We start from the raw sequence: 24,391 nt of genomic DNA, 5'->3' as shown, positions 1-24,391 counted from the left end.
GGAGGCAGGAACGTTATGACTGCCCATAAAGGCCATTCAAAGCTTCCTCATGAATGAGTGACACTGTAATGGTACTCAGGTCACCTCTCAGGGAGCTCAAACACAACATATATTGTGCTTCACTGTTTCTGATCATTTCCTGTCACCATTTGAGACAAGACCGTTTATGCCTTTGGGGACTGCAGTCCAGACAGCATATTTTCACACTGGTCCCCATTACCTCATGCTCCTAAGTTCATCTTTGCTCCGTTCAAAGCTGGTAAACAGCAGTGAGCCGGCGGACTTCGCCCTAGGGGATATACAGTTAGGAATCAGATTTGAACGGGAGCCTTCCTTCTCTGGCCTGTACTCACTATTTATGCTTTTTGGCACTGTTGTTGCTGTTGCTTAGTGTGTTCTTGTTGAACTCAGAATGAGAAATATTGTTAGCAAATATTGGCATATTTATTTTTAAATTATTTGAGAACGTTTTAAGTAAAATGCTAGCTTGCTCCAAAGGTACTTAGCAGACATTGTAATTATTAACTTGTTTTGTCAGAATTAGTGTGTACTTAGCAATGAGATCCTGGGCGCTTTAGGATTGTAAAAATCTTCGTGAGACATACCACCGAAGATGAGGTTGAGATACTTGCCACTTATTCTCATATTAATTATCTCAGGAGAACTCTATGCAGAAGGTAAAATTAATACTTTTAGTATTTTTTATTCTCTAAAATACAAATGAAAAACAGAGAGTCTACATGTCATACTACTTGAATTTAACCTATATTTAATATGCCAATTTGTAATACATGCTTTAAATAAATGTAACTGGTTTAAACATTTATAATGTTTCTTTGGACAAAAGTAGTATAGTGTTGGTTTGTTTTTTTTTTTTTTTTTTTTTTTGCTTTTTGTTTTTATTTTTACTAATGTAACTTGGACAATTAAAGCAAACTCCTTTACTTCTCTAGATGTTGGAGCATGGGGAACCAGGATCTAATTACTCTAAAGGGTTTTCTGGTTAATATCCAGCAGTTTGGAAATCACATATATGCTTTACTTATAACTGTAGGCAGGATTCCACGCATAATACTCATACTTGGAAAATTTCAGTTCTCTCCTCTTATAGCAAGAGTTTAATGTGGGAAATTTGAAAAAGGACAAAATCACCAGCAAGATTTCTACTCATGGAGCAAGTTTCTTTGTCTGGAGTTATTAAGCAGTGATTATTTTTAAATGGCAATATAGTTGATTATAGAAACAAGAGCACTGGAGGAGAGAAAAGTTCCAGAGGTGATTCTGTCAAAATGTTATATACATCAAAATTTCCAGAGATATCAATACTACAGATTTGATGTGGGGGAGCCCAGGGCAGTCTGCCCACTTGCTGGTATTGTCTCTTCTATCCACAACAGTGCCCTTTGGAATTATCACTGGTCTCCATAGAACAGCTACTTTGGGTCTTTCCACAATAAACTTCTGGTGCTTGGGTATGCAAAATGCTGGACTTCTTCGGTACCCTATTGCACGTGCTTCATTAGATGCTGACAGTATTATAATACCTATGGATTTGTCCTGTTTTTCTCAGCCCTGGCTAATGGTATCATTATTTGATGCAGCAAAACACAGAGGTGACCATTCTGACTTCTTTACCATGAGTGACTTTGCCTCTTCAGAAAAGTCACATGACTTATATGCAAATAGCTTCTTTCATTCACCATTATGCTTTTGAGCATGATTTGCACATTGTGAGCGTCTATCAAACTCACTCTGTTGAAGAATTGTCTAAACTAGCAATTTCAACCTGTGGGTCACGACTTCTTTGGATGGTTACATATCAGAAATCCTGCATATCAAATATTTACATTACAGCTCATCACAGTAGCAAAATTATAGTTACGAAGTAGCAAAAAAATAATTTTATGGCTGGGGGTTACCTCTATAGTAAACATCACAGCATTAGGAAAGTTGAGAACCACTGGTCTAAAATGTGCTGCTTATCTTTTCTCCCATTAAAAGGAACTTAGGTTGTTTGTAGCTTGATACTGTTATGAACAGTCCTAATCTAATATAAACACAGTTTCTGTCTCTCTGGACTCACTATGTAACTTTCTATGAGGTGACTTTCTATGAAATTCTGCTTTCATAAATATCTCCAGCATATTTTCTCTGCTTCTTCAGTCATTGCAAGAGTTTGTCTTTTCCCTTTCCGTTATTTTAGTGGTGTTACAGAAGTGTAAGGGTATTTTGAATGTGAATTTCCCAATGACTAAACAAGTTAACTATTTGTTCTCTGGCCACTTAAACATTCTGGTTCTCAAAGTTGTTCTTGAAAGTTTTTCTTTTAATTGGCTATGTGCCCTGTTTGTAAAAGAAGAGCCACTTATTTCACAGTTGTGTGAGTTTCTGTATCTCAAGGACTCCCTCAGTTCTAGAACTGTGCCATCTGACATAGCTGACACTAGCCACACACAGTTAGAAGCTTGCATCTCTGGGTTCCCACCTGCAGGCTCATCCAACCTCAGATGGATAAATTTGGAAATAAAACCAGGATGATCCAAAAAAGCAAAATTTGAATTCACATTCATAAGTTGATGGGCAGACATTATACTAAATATTTTAAGCATTTAGAGATGAATTAAATTATGTGGTGCATGTAACTAAATTATATGCAAATTTAAAATCACTTAATGTAAGAGATTTAAGTATCCATGGGTTTTGACATCAACAAGAGAGTCTTGGAATCAACTCCCTGACTATACAGAGTGCCCACTCCATGGCTACTGAGCATGGAAACAGCTGGTCCAAGCAGAGCTATTCTGTGATTGAAATGCCTGCTGGATGCAAATGTGAGGACCAAGAATCCAGAACACTCAACACATTAGATTAAATAAAAAAACCATTATTAAAATGAACCATGCTTTTCATTTTTATTTTTACCCTTAGCAATATGACTTTCAGAAATGTTAAAATTCCAAAAGTGATATCACTGTGTGACTATGAGAATGTTGTTTTACAAAGCTGGGACAACGTTTCAAGAAGTTGCCTGTCAGTTACTCTCAGCGACACAACTGTTCAAAATTGCCAACATATATAAAGAGGGGAGGGCATGATATTAGATATTAAGGTTGTCACAATATCACTTCTAAACTTTGGTTATGAAAGTCAATGCAAACTAGAATGTGCCAAAAAAATATTTGGGAATGTTGTTTCATCAAAAGTTTCATGGGTTTACATGTTTTTCCGCTTTCAGCTTGAGTTTTCCTCATTTCAGAGAAACGGTGTGATTTTCCTACCGTGGAAAATGGAAGGATTGCCCAATATTACTATACATTTAAAAGCTTTTACTTCCCAATGAGCATAGACAAAAAACTGTCATTCTTCTGTTTGGCTGGCTATGCAACCGAAAATGGGAAACAGGAAGAGCAAATCAGGTGTACAGCAGAAGGCTGGTCTCCAAGTCCAAGGTGCTTCAGTAAGTCAGCGTGCAATGTCACTCAACACTTATCAACTAGTTCATAAGAAGAGAATGTTTATGTAATGTGAATAATGATTAAAATTTGGTTAGATAAGAACAACATTGCTCTTATAAAATACCATATATGAAATTATGTAGATGATGTTTTATATCAATAAGTCATTTTATTTGTATTCAATAGTACTTGTGAAGAAATGTCTAAAAATGATATTTTTATGCTGTAAATGACAGGTGAATCTGTATAAGAAAGTATAGGGCTAGTATAAGTAAGGAGGAACTTATCATATTGATAATCTTCAATAGGAAGCCAGAATAAGATGTATGACCTAGTTTCATAAGGGATGAGCCATTCTGGTGCTTTTTGGTGTACCGTATTTTTCGGACATAAGATGCACTCCCCCCCCCCCCCAAAAGTGTGTGTGTCGGGGGTGGTGGAATTAGTGTGCACCCTTATGATCCGATTGCTCTTTTTACTGTTTTTCTTGTTTTACTGCTCTAAAAACTGGGTGCATCTTATGGGCAGGTGCGTCTTATAGTCTGAAAAGTACGGTATATATTTGTCACTCATTTTCACAGCCACTTTGCTTTTTCCCATCAGTTGAAAGCTGCAGTTTTCTGCACGCTGGCTTCTAATTTGTGTGTAGCATCACAATGGCGTCATCACATTGCTTTGTTGCATTATGTGTCACTTTGTCACTGGTGTCCCTGTGATTAGGTAAAATGTCTTGAGTCAAGAGTCCTTAAATTCCTGTTTTCCAGAGAGAAGGGTTTACATTTTGGTATGGTGGTAGCCGTGGTTGAGACACGTAGTAAACAGAACTGCATAGAGTAGTCATTTACTCTGTGACTTCAGGACAGACCAGAATTTAATCATGACTTTTTTTTTTTAATAGAACATGGAGTTTTAATATAAATCTCACCATAACGTAATGGAGAGAAGTCACGTCCCTTTAGCTTGCTATCTTAAGAGCTAGAACATTGCAGACGTTGGTGTGGGAGCAAATGGTCAGGACAGAATCTCTGCAGTCAACTGACTGCACGTGATTTCAGCACCACCCTTATGAAAGTGACTTGACAATTCTTAGCCAGTTTCCTATGCACAAAATGAAGTTAATATTGCTTCAGTGGGAACTTTGATGTAGAATCCCATACAGCTGTTACTAATTGTGTTTACGCTAATATTAATCTTTGACAAGTTTCATGGCCCTTCTAGATTGCTTTGTGAAGAAGTTACAATAATATGGCTTATAAAAATTTTTAGGGATCTTTAAATGTAAGGTTATTTTATTAATTTATTAAATTTTTTACTGTTGCACATACTTCCCAAAAAATGTGATCATAAACTCTAAGGTTTTGGGGACCATGTATATATGACTTAGTCTGTCTACACCAATGGACAGAACACTCTCCACAATAAAGTGGAGAGTGGATATTACTTTCTCACATACTCTGGTACCTTTGACCATGTCCCCTGGAGGGGGAGACCTGGTGGCACTCAGAGGAAGGACAGCAGGTTACCAAGAAGAGACTTGATACCCTATGAACATATACAGGGGGAGGTAATCTCCCTCAGGAACAGTCATAGGGGAGGGGAATAAGGGGAAAATGGGAGGGAGGGAACAATGGGAGGATACAAGGGATGGGATAACCATTGAGATGTAACAAGAATAAATTAATAAAGGAGAAAACAAAAAACAAAAAAAAACCCAAATGTCGACTCCTGGACCAGGTGCAGTGCAGTGACCCCAAAATATTTTCTAAAAGAATGAGAGAATAAAGTTTTTTTTTAACAGCAAGATAACTTTAAAATAATTTAATCATGCATTAAATATGTAATAAAACATCAAGTAGATAAAAAGAAACGACTTTTACTTGTGATCACTGATAACTAGTGAAAAGTTATTTGTGTGTTTTCCAAAAGAAGATGTGGTAAGAACAGGAATGGCTATAAAAACTTAAATCTGTAAATACAAAAACAGTTGATATCAAACCGACTCCCTCTCTAAGGAGATTTTATGCAGAGTGTGTAAGATACTTCCAAATTTAAACTAAGTCAAGGGACTCTGAAGAGAAAACAGCCAGGTGTGGTGGCTCGCATCTTTCATCCCAGCACTCAGGAGGCAGAGGCAGGCAGATCTCTGTGGGTTCCAGGCCAGCCTGGTCTACAAAGAGAGTTCCAGAACCCCGTCTCGAAAAACCAACTGTACAAAAAAAAAAAAAAAAGAACAAATTTTTTTACTCCTCAAAGTTCCAACTAAGACAAATATTATGTGTTTGTGTTAAGCTTTTCAGTGTAGTAGTGTACCGCTGAGCTTTATCATTAATCTGATAGATACTGTAGATTCGTCATAAACCTAGGCACATTTACTTTTACAACACAGAAAAATGCCTGAAGCCTGATCTAAGGAATGGCTATGTCGCTGACGGGAAAGTGCTGTACAAAATTCAAGAGACTATGCGCTACAGTTGCACTTCAGGATACAAGACCACTGGAGGAAAGGATGAGGAGGTGGTCAAGTGTCTCTTGGAAGGGTGGTCTTCTCAGCCATCCTGCAGGAAGGAGCAAGGTACACACACAAGAATGCAGCAATGTTTGGTTAATTCATTTTCCACCGTGTCTCTTCTGTGTGAGGCATTGACAGTATTTCGCTTTTTCAATTGCTTGTGTTTTCTTATTCAATTGGTTCTCAAATCTAGCAAATGCCCTGCCTCATCAGATCTTATTTTTGGTTAATAAGAAAGAGCTAAAATGCTCAAAATGAAAAAAAAAAAACCCTACTATGTTTTTCTGTATAATTCATTCAAATATTTTTATATTGTTAGATTATTTGTCAATATAATTATTTAAATTATACAAATCCATAGAAGACACTTAATTAAAATATTACTTTGAAAGACTTCATTTGAAACAAGGCCGTTGCTCAAGGACAATGGACCAATATTGCAAAGTAGAAGACCGATAGACGTGGCTCACAGAATTATGAAAATGAAATTACAGAGGCAAAGGCAAAGCGATGTTTTCAATTTTGTGACAGCTGGATTTGCCATATGTTACTTACTAACTTTCAATGTGATACATTTTGTGACTTCTTTTTAAGATTCTGGGCTATTGATGAGGCTCACCAGGGTTCATAAAATAAATGTTTTTTTAACTTTTCAGAGACCTGTTTGGCCCCTGAGTTGGATCATGGAAATTATTCTACGACAGAGAGAACCTTCAAAGTGACAGAGAAAGTGCAGTACACATGTGCTGCTGGCTACTACACCCCCGCAGGGAGGCAGGCTGAGGAAGCCGAGTGCTACGCACACGGGTGGTCCCGCATGCCACGGTGCAGCAGTAGGTTTTCACTCCTGGAAGAACTCTCTCGCCTCAGAGGGTCATCTCGTATAAGTCATTCTTCCAGGCACCTTCTGTGTCTCTTAGTTTGGCTTTCAGCTGTAATTTAGTTGATGGTAGACTTTGGTCATGCAAAGCTCTCAAGTGGAAAAGCTTCGCTGTAGCTATTGGGATTCAAGTCAATTAAAACTGCTGATATCTAACAAGATAGCATATTAATAAGCCTATTGAGCAGAGTATAGCGACTGTCCTAATATATAATCCAGATACGGACTGTAAATAGTAGGGAATTATTCTATTAGAAAAATAAATGTTTTGCTATTTTTATCTACCCTTTCATTTTTAGAGTTAATGTGCCCTTCTTTGAGATTAATAGAAAATGGCTATTTTCATCCTGTAAAGAAAACCTATGAAGAAGGTGATGTAGTTCAATTTTTCTGTCATGAAAATTATTATCTAAGTGGATCTGACTTAATTCAGTGCTATAACTTTGGCTGGTATCCAGAATCTCCCATATGTGAAGGTAATTTTGAAAATTTTCATACTTAAAAACTAGCATTAATCTCTATGATCTCTAAATGACCACACTTGATTCTAATTCCAGAACTATTTTTAAAGTAAATATTATTTTTATAGTCAATGAATTTTTCTATCTGAAGAAGCTAAACCTTGTATGAATTTGTGTAGTAGTAAGCATTATCTTTTATATTTAGCGTGCATATATCTGAGGAGATGTGTGTGTGGCGTGTGCATATGATTGTGTGGGTGTGTGCACATTGGTGCATGTGAAGGCTAGAGGTGCATGCTACGTATCACCCTCTGTCCCTCTCCTTTTAAGTGTTTGATGAACTCTTCTTATTGAACCTGAGCTTACTGACTTAGTTAATGAAGCCAGGTTGCCTCCATTTCTGCCTCCCTAGTGCTGCATGACAGGCACCTGGCCCTGTGTCTGGTTCTTACAGTGATGTTAGGAACCATACTTAGGTCCCCTGTTTACAAGGCAAGCAACTTTATTAATCTTGCTATCTCTCCAACCCTATGCTTAATGTTTTAAGACCTATGTTATATATTTTAAGTCTATAGCAGGGTGAGGTACTTTTTTAATTGGCCATATATCTCTTGATGTAAAAAGCCCATCTCCAAAAGCATGGCATAGGAAGCACACATAGAAGAATATTATCCTGAAGGGAAAATGGAGGCTGAGTTCGGTCATCTATTTAGAACAGTTCAGACATGCGATAGCTCAGGTCCTGTCACTGTGGTGTTCTGACTACCTTCAGAAGATGCCAATTCCTAGCACAGAAGGGCCTCATGTACCAGCAGAAACCCAAGGGCAGGTGTGTGAGTGAGCATGCAAGATCTTAATTACTACAGTGTGAGAAAATTCTCACTCCCATATTCATAGATATGACAGATAGTATTGGAACCGGGTCTGAAAAATAAATAGAAATCTGAGTATTTGATGGGGGGATGAGAAGCAAAAGGTATAATAACTACTATTTCTACAGTGATATAGGAAATAATACTATTATTGCAGGCAGCCCAAAGACAAGGAAGTAAAACAGAAAAGCATGATTGAAATAGATGCTAGCAGAAAGGACAGAGGTGTCTGGACAGGACACAGATGGAAGTGCCTGTACCTATCGCAACTGTAAGCAGTGAACAATAGCTTTGAAGGTTTACCAACTTTCTAGTTGAGCCCAGCACCCTTGTAATAATAGGCAGGGTTGTTAGCAAGTTTTCTGAAGCATATTGTCTCAAAAACATATGCCAGACATACTGCCTGTTCTGTACCCACTCCAAATTAGCACGATGGCATGCCTCTATTTTAATAATTAATTGTTATTGTGTGAAGTATAGGAGAATACTGAGCAATAACACTTCCCAACCTGAATTATCCTCATCTCCATCCTAGGGCCAGCATAGTAAATTTAAGTGGCAAAAATAACTACAGGAGTGACTAAAGGTATTGAGGTGTCGCTCTTATCTGAGATTATTTGGATCCTAAATATAATAACTGCCATTGTAAAGGATTTGAAGGGGTATTTGAACATTTGAACACCAAAGAATAAGTTGAGGATGTAACAATAGAAGAGAATCATTTTAGCTTTTTTTTTTTTAAATCTATAGTATGTGAGGAATTTATTTAGGACTAAAGAAGATGGAAACTAAAATACTCAAGATGGACCAATAATATCACTTTACTGGTTCTGTAGGTCAGGTGTGGTTTACTTTGGCTATTAAGCTACATCTGTGCCACCTTGAAGGTTTGGCTTGACAGTAATACTCCAAATTTATTGCGGGTGTTGGCAGCTTTTCGTGCTCTGCAGTCTGCTGAGTCAGTATTGATGGCTTGTGGCTGAGGTAGCTCTCTAACCCTTGCCTTCTGGTGTTAAAGTTATTTGCATAAAACTGTGTTAGTTTCTCAGTTTCTCTCTTAACTCCGCTATCACACAGATAACTGAGACTCAAGTAAATTATTTTAACAAGCTTCACAGCACAAGAGCTGTCCAGTTATTACTCTGTTTTTAACCCTCTAAGCTAATTTGTCTTCTTCTCAGCTTATATCCCAGAGAGACTTGCACCTTGTAGCTTTCCTGTTCGAGCTCTCTCTCCTGACGTTTCCTGGACTTCTCCCATGACCGAATCCCTTAGCTGAATCCCAGTAGTTCCTTTTCTAACTCCTCCTCCTGTGGCTGGCAAGAGGGTCCAGCCCTATTCTCTCCCCTGCTCAGTGATTGGCTGTAAGCTACTTTATTGGCGTTTCAGAGGACAATAGGGGAGCAGTGTTCACACAACGCTGAGACAAGAGATTCTCAGAACAAGGACTGCAATCAGACATGGGGGATACAGAAATCAACATTTGAATTACACAATAACCTATGCCTACATTCTGGCTTTCTTTATTTGGACTCCCACATCATGGCAGGTTGATTCTTCAAAGCTGGTAGGGAGAGTGTCTTTCCGGAGGAATGGGATTATGCATTTATGTTGGCCATCATGTAGCATAACCACAAGCTCAATTCATCACCTTTTTGTAAGAAACAATTGACAGGCGTCACTCATGGAGAAGGACACTGTGTCAGTAATAAGACAAGCATGGCACTTGAGTCTGTCTGCCATATTTTCTATGGTGTTTGACTCCATCAGTATTCTTAATTAAATCTTTATCATTTAAAAGATATTCTATGACTAAGTCGTCTGATATTTTTACACAAGGAAGAAGAAATCGATGCCCTCCTCCACCCGTGCCTCTAAATTCCAAAATTCAACCACATTCAACAACTTACCGTCACGGAGAGACAGTTCGTGTAGAATGTGAGATTAACTTTGTGATTCAGGGTTCAGAAGAACTACTCTGTGAAAATGGAAAGTGGACAGAACCTCCAAAATGTATCGGTTGGTAAAATCTTTTAAATTAGTTTCATCAATATTTTAACTTGTGTATTTAAAATAGTGAATTTTTATTGTGACATTCTCATACACGTATATCATTGTCCCTTGCTCCTAATTACATTATATCCAGGCTACTCTACCTACTTGATAAGATCCTGACTAAGTGTCTTCTAAGATGCTTATGGCTGGTCTCTTTTTTTTTTTAACTGTACTTTCACAGAAGAAAAGGAGAAGGTAGCTTGTGAGCAACCACCATCCATTAAGAATGGAGCTATACTTCCACACCCACACTCTGAGATTTACTACAGCGGGGATAAGGTGACATACAGGTGTGAAGGAGGCTACCAACTCCAAGGATCAAGTACAGTAACTTGTAATCGTGGCCGATGGACGCCGCCCCCTGAGTGTGTTGGTATGTGTGCTACTTCTAACATTTAAGCCTAAGATGTTGTTTTCATCTGTTCGACATGTCTTTTCATGGACCGATGCTAATGCTGGCAATATTTAGAGATGCATAGCTACTAGATCCACTGTGTGAATTTTTGAGTAAGTAGATGTATCTATAGAATTTAGGCCAAATGAATACTTCAGAATCAGAAACATCATTTAAAGTAAATTAAGGCTAATCTGTTGTGAAAGTTGTGTTAACCCCATGATCTGTGCACTTTAAATGGCTGCACTTAGGCAAGATGTGTTTTATTTATTTTTTCCTTTTTTTATTAATTTATTCTTGTTACATCTCAATGGTTATCTGAACCCTTGTATCCTCCCATTGTTCCCTCCCTCCTATTTTCCCCTTATTCCCCCCCCCCATGACTGTTCCTGAGGGGGATTACCTCCCCCTGTATATGCTCATAGGGTATCAAGTCTCTTCTTGGTAACCTGCTGTCCTTCCTCTGAGTGCATATTAGCCCAAGAGGGATGTCCCACGAAAGCCTTCACTTACCAGGAAACTGAGACAGAGGGGAGGACATCCTATTGAGACTCTAGATGAGAGAAGCATGGGAGAATGGCAAAGCAGAAGGATCCAGAGAGTCCTAGAAGCCTACAAGTAGAACATTATGATAGGCTGATTTGGGCCCAGGGGTCCCGCTCAAACTAAGGCACCAGGCAAGGACAATACAGGCCATAAAACTTTAAACCCCTACCCAGATCTAGACAATGGTCAGAACACTCTCCACAGTAGAGTGGAGAGTGGGATATGACTTTCTCACGTACTCTGGTGCCTCACCTTTGAAGATGTGCTTTATTAAAGAGGCAAATGGAGGATGTCTTGTAAGCCGTTGGCCATGAGTATGACCTGCTTTCCCTCTGTGACATACTATGGCCAATACAGGGCGTTCTTTCCTAAAGCCCAGGTAAATCTTGCTGATTGGAATTTTGCATCTTACTCTTCTGACCTCTTACAGCTTCTAGGGGGCATGCCCTTGGTGTTTGATTTTACTGAAGAGTATCCCAAGGCTGTATTTACTTCTGGTTGCCACCCTTCCTACCATCTTTCTAATGTTTTGATTAGATACTGAAAAAAGTTCCCCAAACTTGCTTACTGTTCCAGTATTAGATTATGTGCTGCCAAAGCAAGCACCCAAGCATACTTACCTAAGATATTTATCACATAGGAAAAAAAGCCTATGAAAGAGGTTAAATAAATTAACCGAGGGAGAGAAACTGGGAGAGAGTATATATTTCATCAATGTGTCAACTGAGATTAGGGATGAAAAGAAAGGAGAAGGAAAAGGTAGGACTAGGTAAGGCCAAGTGAAATTTTAGAATGGTCTGAGATCCTTAGTGTCTTTCTAAGCATTTAGCAACACCCTTATCACAATTGCTCTACCATCAAGAAAAGCAGAAATGTACATGAATTTGTTCTTGATGAATATATTTTTTAAAAATACTTAAGCTAAACCCTTTTCTATTTCTGACTAACTTAGAAACAATTGTTCCAAGTGATAGTGAAAATATTGATATCCCATGTTTTGGATAACTATGGCATTGTATTGTTGTGGGATTATTACATTTCTAACAATCCCTTGTCTTAGAAAACAATGAGAACTGTAAGCCCCCGCCGGTCATTGCGAACGGTTCTGTCATTGATGGGCTGCTGGAGAGTTACACAACAGGATCCTCAGTGGAGTACAGATGCAATGAGTATTACTTATTGAGGGGATCAAAAACATCTCGCTGTGAAGAAGGGAAGTGGTCCTCTCCACCTGTTTGCTTTGGTAAGAAGGAAAACACAGAAATGAGCTTATTTTGGTAGTATGTTTTTTTTTTATAATGTTTACAGCAAAAAAAAAATTGTTTTCTGATACATTCTTCCTGATTTATTTAAGTAGCAGATCTACTAATACTAGTATGGATCTACATAAGTTTTTGCATGGTTATTTTACTATGAAAAATATAAGTAGCATATGACTGGTCATTTTGAGCACAGTTAGTGTACGGTGCGGTGACAGTATGAGTGAAGTGTATGGCCTGGTCCTTTACGTGGAGTGTTCTGTCTAGTTGCAGATTTCCCCTCTGTGGTCCTCACTGTCTTTGCTTGTAATGAACTCAGATCCGCCCTGGAGAAAAGGGCTCCTCCTTTTTGGCAGAGCACATTGCTGATGATTTTGATCCACTTTCCTCTGCACCAAACAGTCACTGTTGTTATATCTCATAATCTTTGAATTAAACTGCTATTGATGACTTAGATCAGTATATAACACAATAGTGCCATACACAAACATGAATGCAAAGCAAATGTGCTGTATTCTCTGCAGGGAACATGTTTTTTCCACATCACATGTAGTATAAGTCTACGTTTTACGTTTTTACATTTGATGTTTTCATGTCTGCCTGGTATTCCGTAATATTTGTATATCATAATCACTTCAGATAATCACTTTATTGACATATATTTACTGTTTAACATTTTTACATAAAAACTAATACATTTGTAGAGAAATATTTTTGTACTTAAAATTTTATTTTTTCTTTAAAAAGTTACATTTGTTTTTTTTTTTTTTTTTTTACTGTTTTAATGTTTTTATGATGTTTTTCAGATTTGTTGAATTGGTATTTCCAGATCAAACATCTGAAATTTTAATTTTTTCTTAGTTGTAGAGTTGTCTTTCAGATTTAATTCTGGTTTGTAATTCTCCTTCAGTTTTCTTAAGCTTTGTCAGCTTTATATATTTTAATTATCATTTTATTATGAACCTAATAGTTGCAATAATTGTAATTTAGCTGATATAAGTGTAACCTAGGCAACTTTCAGTTTTCTAGTGCCCATACTTTTGTTGTTGCTTGAGCCATTGGTCATCATTTAGCCTTCATTTTCTACTTTCATATGCACTATAGAAACATAACTTATATCAATCTCTGAGAATCACATAGATTGGAAATATTTTTCTTGATTTTATTTTTATTGAAATGTTTTAAAACAAAGATGCCTTTGGTTTTAACCTTTGTGGTTTCTACCTTTCAAATCCCTCTGAGAGTGTGGGGCCCATCAAATCAAATATATCTACAACTACATTTTCTCTGTCACTATTATATTATCATAAATGCTTGCAGATTGAGATTTTTTGGTAATGTGATTGATACTTTGTTGAACTGAAATACAGTTTCTTTGTGGGCAGAGCCTAGGTTAAAGCACAGTGGAATAAATAAGGATCAGCAAGATCTTTAAAAATTCCATTCTTTTACTGGAACAATCGCCATAAGGCATTCTGTCCTGACACTAATGAATCAAAGCACAAAGTGAGCAAGGGTCACTTTTGTCAGCAGGGAATGAGGGAGAGCATTACCACCTCATAGATACAGCTGTTGTTCCTCAACATGTCAAACAGCTCCCGAAAGCACACGGTTTTCCACCTAAATCTGTTATCCAGCCATAAGTCTCTATGTTGTTCAGCATCTGGCAGCGGGTGTCCTGGGCCCCGCATCTCATAGGTTGGTCCAGGCACTGCTTGCCTCCAGACGAGAATGGACTAACGTCAAGATCAAAGATCCCAAGGCCCCGCTTCTTGCTCACCGGCAGATTAAAGTGCTGAGGGGGAGGTTCCTGGCCTGAGGTGTTCAGCCAGGTTCCTGGTCTCACGGGGGAGGTGGGAAATGAGTTTTTCAAGGAGTGTTACAGTATAGCTCTGACATCATCATGGGCTTGGGGAACTCCTGAGTCTCCACTGCTGTCTGAGACCCGCTGTCTCATTCTGAAAGAGCTATACTGTTCCAGCTCCCTGTTTGAGCTGCTGCGCTTAGCAAGGTAGAGGATGCTGGTGGATGTCTGAAACGTGAGGGCAGGCAGATCCAGTTAGATCTTCACTGGGGTTTCAGCAGTAAGCAAGCGGTAGTGGTGGAGCAGGCCCTGTGGCTGCAAAGTCAGTTCCACCATTGCTGCCTGACCCCTGGGAGTCCAGCGGCAGTCCCCCCCAACCCCGAAAATATGAAATCTCAGACGATCGTGGTGGAGGAATAGCAAGCAAGAGAGTGAGCCCCTCAGAATTCCAGCCATCCTTTATTTATAAGCCATTGGCGGTGGGGAGGGCTTTGAGGGTGAGTGTGTATGATTTGCTAGGGCTAAGGGTGCAGCATACTTAATCTACATACAGTGGTACAGTAGCTCATTTAGACGCAGTAACATGGAGTCCTATCTCTAGAAGGAGAAGGCAGCACTTGTTTATCCTATGGAGGAGGGGATAACTTCTAGGTACGATTAGAGGGCATTTGCTGGGGGCTGAGATCTCCTCAGCATAGGGGGAGGTGCTTCCAGGAATACCCTGTGCTGGCTGAACAAGTTCCTTATCAGGAAAGGGTCAGGCCTGTAATTTGCCTTGAGGGCTCTGTGACACTCCTTACAAAATCTGAGGTTACCAGATAAAGTGGAGTGAGAACTCTGTTGAGAAAAAGGAGTCTACCTCCATAGGCCGAGCACAAAAGGGCTATCTAGAGAAATCAGACTTTAACCTTATCCAGCAGAGTCCCACGTCTCTTTAGCATCTCCCTGTCCCTCGCCTCATTCTCACATTGCTCCAGTCATACTGCTTTCTTTCTCTTTGCCCCAATTTCATCTAACATGGATGTATGATTACTAATACGGATGAAGGTCAAATGTATAATATTACTTTTGATGGCTATTATAATTTTCATCTTAAAAATATATTACCTACATGTTTGTCAGATTGCCAATAATTTTAGAAGTACATTTTGTTTTTCAGAGCCGTGCACTATTGACGTGGATCACATGGACAGGAATAACATACAGATGAAGTGGAAATATGAGGGCAAGATTTTACATGGAGACCTAATAGACTTTGTGTGTAAACAGGGATATGACTTGTCTCCAAGAACACCACTGTCTGAGGTATCCGTGCCATGCGATAGAGGAAATGTGAGATACCCCGTGTGTGTTAGAAGAGGTAAGGGAATAACGTTGGCCATGTTGCGCAACTAGTATTTACAGCGCCATCTTCTGGCAAGAGTTGGAAGCAATTCAGTTCTCTGCCTCCAGTCACCATACACACTCACAAAGGATGACTACGCTGCCGCTGCCTACAGATTTCCACTGAATGAGTAATTGTGATGGAAAAATGGAGAGGCGCCATAAATAACCCCAGACTATCCGAGGACTGCTTTTCCTCATGTAGAAGCGCAGAAGAGCTTCAGTTTACTCAGGACTTGCTGGGAAACTTCATCTCAAGCGGGGGTTTAGGGTAGAACGTGAGAGATTTTATTTATTCTCTGGGTCTATTGCCTATTTCTTTTAGTAGGGAGAAAAGCAAGATATTACACATGGGAGGCATATGCTTTAAGGGAAATGTTTATACATGGGATTGAGCAAAAGGGAAAATATTAAATAATATTGTTAATATTTTGCTAGTTATAAATACATATTCAGGTTTTACAACATGAAATTCTAACGATGGCAATACATCATGTAGTATGATATTTTTTCCCAAAATATTTTCAATATGAGAAATAGTTGAGAATTGCCTTAACACTTTTAAATCAGTGAAATATCTCATTTTATTTCTGTAGCAATCATCAAAAACTGAAAGTTCATTGTAGCAATTGTGGTGTTGTGCATTTTTTCCCCAGAATCTAAAGGGCTGTGTGCATCTCCTCCTCCGGAGATAAGAAATGGAGATATTGTTAGTTCAGCATCCAGCACCTATGAAAATGGCTCCTCAGTAGAATACCGGTGTTTTGAAAACTATTTCCTACAAGGGTCTCAGGAGGCCTATTGTGTAGACGGAGCGTGGACTACACCACCATCGTGTTTAGGTATGTACTGCTACACACCCCTCTATTTTACTCTGTCATTGAGAGGTGAGGTGGTACTGATTTAAGATTTGGTTTCCTTTATTTGCTTTATTGGTGTTCTCATTTAAGCACAGTGTTCTGTTTTCCTCTGTGTTATGAATAACTGTGGTCCATTTATGCTTACAAATGCTTATTAAGCACAAGCTGTGCATCACACACTAAGCTGATGCTAGGATTTGAGATGAATAAACCTTAACATCATAGAGAAATTATTATTCCATGTGATTGAGACTATAACATAATATAAAGAAAAAGTATTGAGAACACATTATATACATGTATAAAATTGTCAAATAGCTATAGTAATCATTAAAAATGAAAAAAAATCATTGTCAGTCAAAAATAATGCTAACAGTATCTCCGGGTCTTAAACTACATTTGGAATTAGGGGCGCAGCACATTAATACAGCACGTGGGAGGAGAAAACAGTGTGCACCTGCTCCAGAGGCCTAGGCAATAAAAGAAGGAGTTCACAATGGATCTCAGAAACCATTATTGTCAGTAATTAGGAGACATACTGTGAATTCTTTGTAAGTTTAAAGTTTTGTTTCTCATTTTAATTCTTCAATTTTCTTTTGTATAGTGATGCTATTTTTTTAGATGCACAAAAACCATAGCAGCTAAAATACTAATGGCTGCCCTGTGTGAGTTTTAAGACAACACTTCTGTAATAATCAAAACATTTTGCTCTTTTAATTTTCTTGAGGTCTACTTTCCTACCTCGTAGATTTAGCTTGTCAAACTTATTTTTCATACAATGTATTTTGATCATATGCATTTTTTCCTCTTACCCAGGTCTATCTTCTCCCCACATTTCTACCCACAAACTTTCTTTTGTTTTAGTTCATGTTTATAGATTTTTATTGGGAGGAAAAGAAAGGAGAGAGAGGCAGAGAGAGAGGCAGAGAGACACACACAGAAAGACAGAGGGACACACAGAGAAGTGCAGTAGAAAGTTTTCTATATTTTAAATTTTCAACCCTCTGAATTTGTATCTGAAATTTATTTCCTACAGCAATGTACAGTTGATTTATTTCAAATATACTTAAGCGATAGCTACCACTTACAACATTCATAGATACTCTGTTTTATATTTTTCTCTCAACTTTACTATGGATAAATCACCTGTTTTGTTTTACAATCTTAACCATCTGTGAGTTTGCTTATACTTTTCTCTGGTTTTCCCTTAACTGTAATCATAGATTGTATCTATGCCTTTGTGTCTAAGATCTGATGTGGATTATTCTTTTATTTCTTATCTAAGTCTTTAGGGCACTCTCTATTTGTTTACTTTATCCACAGACTATATTAGTGTGCTGTGCCCTTGAATTCTGCATGTAGTTTGGGGCCTGGAGATATCATTAGCATTATTTTTGTCTGACAATTTTACTTCATTTTTGTGATTTAGTTGTTTGAAAATTTCATACATGCATATGCTGTATTTTAAAACCTCGTCCCTCCCATTCTTTCTTTTTTATTAAACATCTTTTATTTTTTACATATACATTTATATTATTACACATATACACAATAAACTACCTGTAGCAAGAAGAACCGTGACACAATCAGGACTTATATAAATGTTACATTCTTAGTGTTTTGGCTATTTGTATTTGACAGCTTTGAAGAAAACATATCTCCCGCCCAGGCTTATCATCCTCTCTTCCAGAATTCCCTTTCCCAGATTCATGACATAGTTTTGTGACTTATTTAGTTTAATCAGGGCCACTCGTGAGGGTATTATATTGGAACTATCTATTGGAGCCTGGTGGAGTCAACATTGGTACACAGCGGAAGGAAATGATTTCCCCTTTCTGAATCTATCAGTAGCAAACAGTTGAGCAATGAGGAGGAGTAGAATTACAGAGGCCTTCCTCCATCGTGCCTCGCTCTTGATGGGCTCATCTTTGTGGACCCATCTCAGGCACCTGCAGCTGCTGTGGCTTTGTATTTGCAATGGCTATGTCTTGCCCATGAGATGCCATTTTGCAACTCTTTCTCTCTCTCTCTCTCTCTCTCTCTCTCTCTCTCTCTCTCTCTCTCTCTCTCTCTCTCTCTCAGGTCCTGCATTCTTAATGTTGCCTAGGTCTTAGAGGGCATGGTATAAGTGACGGATTTAGCACTCAATACTCATCCACCCATTCTCAGTACCTCATTACCTCATGCGTGCTAATGTCTGTAGTTACCAACATTCCCTGGAAAGAAAGGATTCTTTGATTTTGGCTGAGAGTCAGTATTTATTTTTGATATAAACATAAATAGTTAGAATGCAGCTTAATGCCATATCAATTCAGTTAACTAACAGTATTTATTTCCCCCTTGAGACTATGACATCTTCGCTACTATAGATGTTTGAGCAGGCTTATCATTCCAGACCTGTATTCTCTCCTGTGGGGTGGGTCTCAGATATTATCAGAGTATAGTTAGTTACCCCGATGACAGCAATGCCACTGCTTACAAGTTGATACATCCTGTTTAGCAGCTTGGTCTTATAGACCGTAGAACTCCTAGCTGGATAAGACCATTGACTTTTCCCTCCCAGCAGCCTGCATTGCACCTGCTGTGACTATGGAAGCAGACCAGTTCACTTCTAGCTTGCTTTTCTCTACCATGCTTCCAAGATGTGTGGTATTTTCAGCAATAAGATCTGATCTCCTAGTTCTGATAGGCAACCATTAGGCATGGCAACAGCCTTTTAGAATTATCTGTATCCTTACTGTTTTGCTTCTGTCCTACCCCTTTCTGTTTCCCTCTGTTCCTCATTGGCCTGTGACTTCCCAAGCCCTTTGCTGTCTTCCGTTCAGGATTACATTGCTATCCATGAATTAGAAAGGAGTTAGTTAGTAAGCCCAAACAGCCGTGCCACTAACACAGCAGTGCACTGATATTGTAGTATGTAGAACTGGCTGGTGAGTAACCCTGCCAAAGTGTTTTCCCACCCCAAAGCCTGAAAAACACCTCCTGACACCATGCAAAGTTTGGCTAATGTCTTTTCATTCCTAGAACATCCATTTTAAACCTTCTTTTGTAAACCTGAGTTTTTCGACAGACATCCACTTTTTGACACAAAGCTACAAATCTGTAGCATGTTGTAAGACATTATTACCCAGGATAATTTCTCATTGTTTATATAGTAATAGATTAAATATTAAAAGTTACGTGTAAACACATTTAGGAGCTTAAGACTATGCGATCTTCTTTCACGGAGTACCTGTTTCATCCTCTGGCTAAAGGTTAGGATTGAGGTAGCTGGGCTTGATCCACTTGGAATCAGGAAGGAAGATGCTTGTTTTCTATGGTAGTATGCTGAGAGACTTTGGTGTGCACCTCCTTCAAGACTGACAATGGCGTGTGTCAAGAATATCAAATATGCGCTGTGGTTTTTAGCCCAGACCAGCACGGCTCTTCATCCTTCTGCAACAGTTCCAAAATGGTGACTACTTCAAAGAAAAAACAATGCAGAGGATCAAGCTAATTTTGCTACCTTCTGAGTCCTTTAAGTTACCAACTCCAGACCTACTCATTCTTCTCTTTGAATGGTGATCTTTGGTCGTCTCTGTGAGATGAGCAAAAACTTTATTTCTGCTATGCCTCTCTTTGACACTTTATACCTAGCTTTTCAGCCGAACTGAGAATCTAAAGCAAAACAAAACAACACAAGAGAAAACATGGCACGTACAAGCCTCATCTCACCAAGTGAATTTTTTTTTTTTTAATAATACCTTCACTCACTCGCTGTGCAGGCAGTTCCCAGATGCCCTTATCTACTTACAGTTTTAATTCGTTTTTCAAACTTTTTAGCTCTTGGTACAGTTTTTTTTTGTTTTTGTTTTTGTTTTTGTTTTGTTTTGTTTTGTTTTGTTTGACTCTGATCTAAGCGATGTGGCCATAGGTGAAAGCAGAAAGTCTATACATAAGTTTTAAATATTACCTTGTGTTTTATAAAACAGTACTGATTTGGGATTCTCTCTGGAATGACCATTCAGACTCCAATAATAGTGGAAGAGAGGGCATGTATTCACAGTGGACAGAAAATATACTCTGAAAAACTTCAGGCACAAGTCTAAGTTTGCACTCTCATTTTATACTCTAAAACTACAAGCAGACAGGCATCGTGGGAACTTTCCAGAAGCACGAAGGGCATCAAGCTTGGGGACTTTTGCTTTTCAAAGGTATATGTTACAGTTGACAGGTATAGGCTTTGTGGTCAAGTGGCTAAAGGCAGTCACCTATTGTTAGTTATTGTTAGTTAATCACTAGCAAGGTAGCAATGTAGAAATGAGATAGATGAATGGTTTATCTTGCAAATATTATGTATAATATTTATAGGAATATTATAGGTGATATAAGTTATTTCATGGTATCAGAAATCTGACCCTTTTGAAAATATAATAAAATGAAAATTATGTTTATAATCAACTATACCTATTAAAATTAACTAGGGGCAAATTATATAATCCTACTAAGTGTAAACAATGAATTAATTCAAGGAACCATATTAGGACATATATATATCATTATATATAGCAATAAAATATATATTAGAGGAAGGGTTTCTGAGTATTGAACACAGGACAGGGGCTTACTCATATCCAGCAGCATTTTATTACTGAGTCACCTCTTGGCACTTTATTTAAATTTTGTGAATAAGCAAAGGAAAGGGACTGTGGTTGCAATGAATTTTATAACTATTCTTGAAGTCTTTGACTCAAGCATCACAGAAATGAATGTCACACAGGTTTCTTTTGGGACTAGGAGTGAGCATGTCTTCTGACCCCAATAATAATTCTAACTAACTTTCTTGCCTCTCTCTGGACTGTGAAGGGCATCCTGTATAGGCAAAATTATAAGTGCTGTCCATATAATATGTTTCAATATAACTTTCTTCTTAATGTCTTGTGTTTGTCCAGAGCCTTGCACGTTATCATTTGTTGAAATGGATAAGAACCATTTACAGCTGAAATGGAATTTTGACAACAGACCACTCATTCTCCATGGCGAGTATATTGAATTTATTTGTAGGAGCGATGCATATATAAATGAAACAGTCATGACTGAGTCTGAACTTCGAGTGCAGTGTGATAGGGGAAGGCTAAAATATCCAAGGTGTACTCCAAGATAAAGGTAAGAAAAATGTACCTAAAATATTCTTTGTGAGATGTTATTAAAGAGATTGACTATTTTATAAATTCCATAAGATTGTGCTCCACTGTGCTTTGCCTTTATGCCCATTGGAAAGGAAATTATATTTTCTTCATATCATAAGCTCATTAAACACTGGAAGCTTTTGAGTTTCCTGGAGTCAAAAATGCTATTTACCTTTTTTTATCTGTGATTTTTGACAGTTGGAAAACAAATCCATTTGCATGTACAATATTCAAAGGTTCAAAATTAGACTCATATTTTTAAAATAAGAAAAAGACATTTATCATTTCCTACTGGTCATAAGTTCACATATAGCAAAATTTGGAACTATTTGCTCAGCTGCAGATAATGAGCTTATGCTTGGAACTACACAATGACAACCTTTAAAATGAATTCTATATGCACTATACAAATGCTTAGGATGATTGCCTAGAAATACTTGCTATGTTTAATTATGAGAAAATTAGAGTAGATTTTCGTATAATATTAAAAGCTTTGGTAGCTCAAATTCCTCTTTCCAAGGGCAAGGGGGTAGTCAAATAATTCAAAGGAAATATGAATCTGGTGTTAACATAGTGAACAACATTAATAAACAACATTAGTTTTTCAAATGAAACTAGAAGCAGAGTTTATGAAGCTTGGTTACTTGCTACTGTAGGTTTCTATTTAAAACATCCTTCACATGAAATGTTTAATGACTTAATTTGTAGTAGGCATTGGATTTTGATTAGCATTCTTTTACATTCTCTTCTTTTCTGTTCCTCTCTCTTTCTTATCAAGGAGTCTATCTTTTCAAGAAGCTTTAAGGACATAAAAACAAATGGAAGAATCCAGCATCAGATAATTTTAGGAAGACTGCGCTGAGTTCAGTGTCCTGCAGCTTTACTTCTGTATAAAAATGGGCTTGTTTTCCTTATTTATAAATCAAAGCAAAAATGTGTCTCATTTTAGTTCACTTGATTTCACACTTAACCTAATTTTATTGTATCTTTCACCTGTTAAATTGAGTTATTCATAAAATCATTCTTGTTTCCTACTGATCACTGCCAGACTATACTGTTTTCTTGAGTGTATGTGGAAAACACAATTGTGTTTATTATAGTCACTAAAATTAAGGTTTCTGTTATTTTTAATTCAATATTTACATTAATATCAGAGACAAACACACTGAAAATAAGGCAGATGTAATGATACAGTGAAAGAGTTACATTACAAAATGGGAAGAGACTACTTTTCCAAGAGTAAACAACTCTTAAAATTAGCTAATGTTTGCTGAAAGGATAATGATCAAATTATAGTAGCATACTACTTACATTTTCAAATAATGACTCATGATGTTTTAATATTTTATGCTTTCTGCATAATATTTTAAGGTCAGGTAGTTGCTGGAGCCATGCAGATTACATGTAATAAAAGTGGCAGTTCTGCAGGCAAGGTGGTCATGTCAGTTACCTAGCTCTGTTGGTTAGGTGAAAAAGCAACACTGCTACCTTCTTTTTCAAATAATGGTTATATTCCTCGATGTGATTTCTGTCCACTTAGAGGTATGTAGTGGTGTTATCAGGAGCATGGTGTCCCCACTAGGTTGGCTGTTAGTACAAGAATAACACTGTTATCATGTTCATTTACCTCAATGTGTTTATTTTTTTTTAACATAGCATCATTTAACAATCCTCAAGTTACAATTCTCTACTTTTTAACCTGCTGCCGCAAAGCCTACTGAGTTCATTTTAAATTCAGAAGAAATGAGAGAATGGAATGGTTGAGAGTGGATACAGATAAAGTGATGGTGCAAGGCAGATATGCACTGCCTAGTGACTAGGGGCAAACTGGGGCATAGAGCATGGCTGGACTGGCTCAGAGAAAATATGTGGGGATGAGACTACACAGGAGAAGACACAGGGCCGTATGAGCTGTGGACTGTTGTAGGTTGGAGAATAAATATCAGGCATACATATAAAAAATGAAGACATAAATGTTTGTCAATAAGTGGGGTCATGAATGAGGAGAGAGAGGATGGGCCCAGAGGAGGACATTATTGAGATATAGGAAAAACGTGAACATGAAAATTAACTGTAATTGGTAATTAAAAACATGTAGGAAATTCTTGGAAATATCGCATAATATATTGCAGAGAATTTCTGGAAAAACAAGAATCGGCATACATCAAAAGCACAAATACAAGAATGACCTCTGTTGGGAGGGGGAAGTACGTCCACACTGAGGACATTCGCGTCCTATGGTTCCTCTTTCTTCTGTGAAAAAAGAGAGCAGTTTACCTTCTTGGAATGGGAAGGGATGATAAACGGAGAGGGAAATTGCGAGAAGCTCAATCCAGTTAGGTAACCTGGCATACTGCATAGCTTCTGTGCATTTTCACGTCTGCTGGATGGGTAATGTTGAGAATAATGTTACAATGGTCATCATTTGCTATTCAAAGAGCTCTGTGTTTTAGGTTCCATCAAGAGGACTATGAGAAAGCAAACTTTGCTTAGGTAATTTACCACCTTTGTAGTACAAGGATAAAAGATCAAAGAACCTCTAACACGAGTCTTACCCAGTGGTATTACAAAGTGTAGAAGAGTATGGCTTGGTTCTTCACAGAGAAATTTAAATTTTGCAAGAGGCAATTAAGGATTCCTAGACACCTACCCTTTTCTTCATAAAAAGAAAGATCAAAACAGTAGAGAACATTATATATTAAAAGTGAGTTCAGGAGAACTCAGTGTGAGCCTTTTGAGGAAAAA

General features: G+C 37.9%; 1 protein-coding gene across 1 annotated transcript; it reads left to right on the top strand.

Moving 5' to 3' along the window:
• Positions 1 to 549: 549 nt before the first annotated feature.
• Positions 550 to 22,684, top strand: F13B (coagulation factor XIII B chain). Its single transcript, XM_084792540.1, has 12 exons — positions 550 to 677; positions 3,257 to 3,457; positions 5,842 to 6,027; positions 6,621 to 6,797; positions 7,144 to 7,320; positions 10,017 to 10,196; positions 10,414 to 10,605; positions 12,233 to 12,415; positions 15,395 to 15,595; positions 16,275 to 16,460; positions 21,410 to 21,623; positions 22,425 to 22,684. Exons 1-11 carry the CDS (start codon positions 614 to 616, stop codon positions 21,619 to 21,621), a joined length of 1,959 nt encoding a protein of 652 aa, XP_084648666.1. The 5' UTR covers positions 550 to 613; the 3' UTR covers positions 21,622 to 21,623; positions 22,425 to 22,684.
• Positions 22,685 to 24,391: the final 1,707 nt, after the last annotated feature.

The sequence above is a fragment of the Acomys minous genome (genome assembly GCF_964271855.1).
Source record: "Acomys minous genome assembly, chromosome: 1".
Lineage (NCBI taxonomy): Eukaryota > Metazoa > Chordata > Mammalia > Rodentia > Muridae > Acomys > Acomys minous.
The sequence above is the reverse complement of the archived record's forward strand: the minus strand, read 5'-3'. Positions and strand labels throughout refer to the sequence as shown.